Here is a 5,868-nt window from a genome sequence, read left to right on the forward strand (position 1 = left end):
CCCATATCCCATACCCTATTCCCCACACACCCCATACACCCCACAACCCATAGACCCCATATCCCATATCCTACACTCTATACACCCCATACCCCATACACCCCACACCCCATACACCCCACACCCCATACACCCCATACCCCATACCCCATACACCCCACACCCCATATACCCCCTACCCCATACCCCATATCCTATACCCCACACCCCATACACCCCATACCCCACACCCCATACCCCCCATACACCCCACACCCCATACACCCCACACCCCATACCCCATACCCCCCATACCCCCCATACACCCCATACACCCCATACCCCCCACACCCCCCATACACCCCACACCCCACCATACCCCCATACCCCATACATACCCCCACACCCCACCCCATACCCCATACACCCGCCATACACGCCTTTCTCGCGTGAACGGAGTCCCATACACCCCATACCCCCCACTTCACGCCCCCCACCCCACACACCTCATACCCCACACACCCCACACACCCCACACCCCATACCCCCCACACCCCATACACCCCATACACCCCATACACCCCATACACCCCATACCCCCCACACCCCCCACACCCCCCACACCCCCCATCCACCCCACACCCCCCATCCACCCCATACACCCCATACCCCCCATCCACCCCATACACCCCATACCCCCCATACACCCCATACCCCATACACCCCCATACCCCGGTGCGCAAGGCCCTGGAGCGGGAGCTCTACCACGTCATCTCCTTCGACGGCTCCTACGTCAACTACCGGCACCTGGCGCTGCTCTGCGACACCATGACCTCGAGGGGACACCTCATGGCCATCACCCGCCACGGCGTGAACCGCCAGGACACCGGGCCCCTCATGAAGTGCTCCTTCGAGGAGACCGTGAGAGTGGGGGGGATGGGGGGTGGGGGGGGACGTGGGGGTGATGGGGACATGGGGGGTGATGGGGACATGGGGGTGATGGGGACATGGGGGGTGATGGGGACATGGGGGTGATGGGGACGTGGGGGTGGTGGGGACGGGGGGTGGTGGGGACATGGGGGTGATGGGGACATGGGGGTGATGGGGACATGGGGGTGATGGGGACATGGGGGTGATGGGGACATGGGGGTGATGGGGGTGATGGGGGTGATGGGGGTGGGGGGTGATGGGGTGGGGGGTGATGGGGACGTGGGGGTGATGGGGACATGGGGGGTGAAGGCGACAGGGGGAAGGTAGGGGGGGGGGGGACATGGAAGGTGATGGGGACATGGGGGGTGATGGGGACATGGGGGTGGTGGGGACATGGGGGTGGTGGGGAGATGGAGGGTGATGGGGACATGGGGGGTGATGGGGACATGGGGATGGTGGGGGTGGTGGGGACATGGAAGGTGATGGGGACATGGGGGGTGATGGGGACATGGGGTGGTGGGGACATGGTGATGGGGACATGGGGGTGTTGGGGACTATGGGGGTGGTGGGGACATGGGGGTACGGGGGGTGGTGGGGGCTATGGGGGTGATGGTGGTGATGGGGACATGGGGGCTATGGGGTGGTGGGGACATGGGGGGTGGTGGGGGTTATGGGGGTAATGGGGACGTGGGGGTGATGGGGACATGGGGGTGATGGGGACATGGGGGTGGTGGGGGTGATGGGGGACATGGGGCTGATTGGGGCAGTGGGGGTGATGGGGGTGGTTTGACTTGCAGCCAATTTAGGGTGATTTGGGGCTGATTTGGGTCCGTTTTTGGGCTGATTTGGGTCCGTTTTTGGGGTGATTTGGTCCGTTTTGGTCCGATTTTGGTCTATTTTGGGACGATTTTGTCTGTTTGGAGGTGCTTTTGGTCTGTTTTGGGCTGTTTTGGGCTGATTTTGGTCTGTTTTGGGACGATTTTGTCTGTTTGGAGGTGCTTTTGGGCTGTTTTGGGCTCATTTGGGTCTGTTTTTGGGGTGATTTTGGTCCGTTTTGGTCTGTTTTGGTCCGTTTTGTTCCGATTTTGGTCTGTTTTGGTCCAATTTTGGTCTGTTTGGGACGATTTTGTCTGTTTGGAGGTGCTTTTGGGCTGTTTTGGGCTGATTTGGGTCCATTTTTGGGGTGATTTTGGTCCGTTTTGGTCTGTTTTGGTCTGTTTTGGGCTGATTTTGGTCTGTTTTGGGACGATTTTGTCTGTTTGGAGGTGCTTTTGGGCTGATTTGGGTCCGTTTTTGGGGTGATTTTGGTCCATTTTGTTCCGATTTTGGTCTGGTTTGGGACGATTTTGTCTGTTTGGAGGTGCTTTTGGGCTGTTTTGGGTCCGTTTTTGGGGTGATTTTGGTCCGTTTTGGTCTGTTTTGGTCTGTTTTGGGCTGATTTTGGTCTGTTTTGGGACGATTTTGTCTGTTTGGAGGTGCTTTTGGGCTGTTTTGGGCTGATTTGGGTCTGTTTTTGGGGTGATTTTGGTCCGTTTTGGTCTGTTTTGGGCCGATTTTGTCTGTTTGGAGGTGCTTTTGGGCTGTTTTGGGTCCGTTTTTGGGGTGATTTTGGTCTGTTTTGGTCTGTTTTGGGCTGATTTTGGTCTGTTTTGGGACGATTTTGTCTGTTTGGAGGTGCTTTTGGGCTGATTTGGGTCCGTTTTTGGGGTGATTTGGGTCCGTTTTGTTCCGATTTTGCCTGTTTTGGGCTGCTTTCGGCCTGACGTGGGGCTGCCCTTGCCCCACTGCAGGTGGACGTGCTGATGGAGGCGGCGGCGCACGGCGAGAGCGACCCCATGAAGGGGGTGTCCGAGAACATCATGCTGGGGCAGCTGGCGCCCGCCGGCACCGGGTGCTTCGACCTCCTCCTCGACGCCGAGAAGTGCAAGCACGGCATGGAGATCCCCAGCACCCTGCCCGGCATGGGCATGGGGGGGCGTGAGTTGGGGGGCAGGAAGGGCAATGGGGTGGGGAGGCGGTGGGGTGGGGTGGGGTTAGGTGGGAGATGGGACGGGGATGGGATGGAGATGGGGTGGGGATGGGATGGAGATGGGACAGGGATGGGATTGAGATGGGGTGGGGATAGGATGGGGATGGGGTGGGGATGGGATGGAGATGGGACAGGGATGGGATGGAGATGGGGTGGGGATGGGATGGAGATGGCATGGGGATGGGATGGAGATGGGACAGGGATGGGATTGAGATGGGGTGGGGATAGGATGGGGATGGGGTGGGGATGGGATGGAGATGGGACAGGGATGGGATGGAGATGGGACAGGGATGGGATGGAGATGGGACAGGGATGGGATGTAGATGGGGTTGCGATAGGATGGGGATGGGGTGGGGATAGAAAGGAGATGGGGTGGGGATGGGATGGGGTTAGGATGGAGATGGGATGGGGATGGGGTGCAGATGGGACGGGGAGGATGGAAATGGGTTGGGGATGGGGTGGAGATGGGATGGGGTTAGGATGGGGATGGGGTGGAGATGGAATGGGGATGGGATGGGGTTAGGATGGAGATGGGACAGGGATAGATGGAGATGGGGTGGGGTTAGGATGGGGATGGGGTGGGAATGGGGTGGAGATGGGATGGAGATGGGAGAGAGATAGGGTGGAGATGGGATGGGGTTAGAATGGAGATTGGATGGGGGTAGGATGGGGATGGGGTGGGAATGGGGTGGAGATGGGATGGGGTTCAGGTGGGGATGGGATGGGGTTAGGATGGAGATGGGACGGGGATAGGATGGAGATGGGGTGGGGTTAGGATGGGGATGGGGTGGGAATGGGGTGGAGATGGGATGGGGTTAGAATGGAGATGGGATGGGGATAGATGGGGAGTGGGAATGGGGTGGAGATGGGATGGGGTTAGAATGGAGATTGGATGGGGGTAGGATGGGGATGGGGTGGGAATGGGGTGGAGATGGGATGGGGTTCAGGTGGGGATGGATGGGGTTAGGATGGAGATGGGACGGGATAGGATGGAGATGGGGTGGGGATGGGATGGGGTTAGGATGGAGATGGGGTGGAGATGGGACTGGGATAGAATGGAGATGGGGTGGGGTTAGGATGGCGATGGGGTGGAGATGGGGTGGAGATAGGAAAGAGATGGGATGGGGATGGGGTGGAGATGGGGTGGGGACGGGATGGGGACGAGGTGGAGATGGGACAGGGATAGGATGGGGATGGAGATGGCATGGAGATTGAGTGGAGATGGGATGGGATTAGGATGGAGATGGGGTGGGGATGGGGATGGCATAGAGGTGGGATGGGGATGGGATGGAGATGGGACAGGGGTAGGATGGAGATAGAATGGAGATGGGGTGGAGATGGGAGAGATGGTGCAGATGGGATGGGGTTAGGATGGAGATGGGACAGAGATAGGATGGAGATGGGGTGGGGATGGGATGGAGATAAGATCGATGTAGGACAGATACAATGGAGATAGGGCAGAGATGGGATGGGAATGGGGAGTGGATGGGATGGAGATGAGGTGGAGATGGGACAGGGATAGGATGGAGATGGGATGGGGATGGGGAGCGGATAGGATGGAGACAGAACGGCGGTGGGGTGGGGATGGGATGGGAACAGGGATGAGGAGGGGCTGGGATGGGGATGCGGGGATCCCCCCCCGCCCCCAGCCATTGGGATCCCCCTAATCCTCTCCTCCTCTTTTTCTTCCCAGCTACTGGAATGTTCTTTGGGTCGGCCCCCAGCCCCATGGGGGGCCTGTCCCCGGCCATGACACCCTGGAACCAAGGAGCTACCCCCGCCTATGGGGCCTGGTCCCCCAGTGTGGGTGAGTGACGGGGACTGGGATGCACTGGGAGGGGGCTGGGGGTAAACTGGGGTACAATGGGATGGTTGGGGAGGGGAATGGGGTAGAGTGGGGGTCAATGGGGTGGTTGGGGGGTGATTGGAGTGCTATGGGAGGCAATGGGGTGGCTGGGGGAGGATTGCGGTGCTATGGGGCAGACTGGGGGGGTAAATTGGGGTAGAGTGGGGGTCAGTGGGGTGGTTGGGGGGATTGGGGTGCTATGGGGCAGACTGAGAGGGTAGAGTGGGGCTGAGTGAGTCAGATTTGGGGCCCATGGGGCAGTTTGGGGCCCTTGGGGCTATGGGGGGGGGGGGGGGGGGGGGGCAGTTGTGGGTCCTGACCCCCTGTTTTTGCCCCCCCCCCCCCGTTTCCCCCCCCTACAGGCAGTGGGATGACCCCCGGAGGCGCCGGCTTCTCCCCCAGCGCCGCCTCGGACGCCAGCGGCTTCAGCCCCGGTTACTCCCCGGCCTGGTCCCCGACCCCCGGCTCCCCCGGCTCCCCGGGCCCTCCAGCCCCTACATCCCCTCCCCTGGTGAGTGCAGCCCCCCAGCAACACCGTGACAAGAGCCCAAGGGCACCCAAAGCACCACAAAACCACCCCGACAACACCCAAACCACACCCCCACAACACCCAGAAATCACCAAAACCACACCCTGACAACGCCCAAAACTACACCCTGACAACAACCAAAACCACCCCAACAACACCCAAAACACACCAAAACTACACCCTGACAACACCCAAAACCACCCCAACACCACCCAGAACACACCAAAACTACACCCTGACAACACCCAAAACCACCCCAACACCACCCAGAACACACCAAAACCACACCCTGACAACACCCAAAACTACACCCTGACAACAACCAAAACCACCCCAACAACACCCAAAACACACCAAAACTACACCCTGACAACACCCAAAACCACCCCAACACCACCCAGAACACACCAAAACAACACCCTGACAACACCCAAAACTACACCCTGACAACAACCAAAACCACCAACCACACCCAAAACACACCAAAACTACTGACCCTGACAACACCCAACACCACCCAGAACACACCAAAACTACACCCTGACAACACCCAAA

The 5,868-nt window shown here is 59.3% G+C and overlaps 1 protein-coding gene across 1 annotated transcript; it reads left to right on the forward strand.

The window, feature by feature from the left end:
• Positions 1–718: 718 nt before the first annotated feature.
• On the forward strand, positions 719–5,295 carry LOC130604398 (DNA-directed RNA polymerase II subunit RPB1-like; the record flags this gene model as incomplete). The annotated part of the gene is made up of 4 exons (XM_057418903.1): positions 719–900; positions 2,700–2,886; positions 4,632–4,745; positions 5,147–5,295. Coding segments are annotated over exons 1-4 (543 nt in total), but the record flags the coding sequence as incomplete, so codon positions are not given.
• Between the last annotated feature and the right edge of the window lie 573 nt (positions 5,296–5,868).

The sequence above is a fragment of the Pezoporus wallicus genome, unplaced genomic scaffold, assembly GCF_028554395.1.
Source record: "Pezoporus wallicus isolate ANWC-B61680 ecotype Strahan unplaced genomic scaffold, APGP_CSIRO_Pwel_v1 contig_12651, whole genome shotgun sequence".
NCBI lineage: Eukaryota > Metazoa > Chordata > Aves > Psittaciformes > Psittacidae > Pezoporus > Pezoporus wallicus.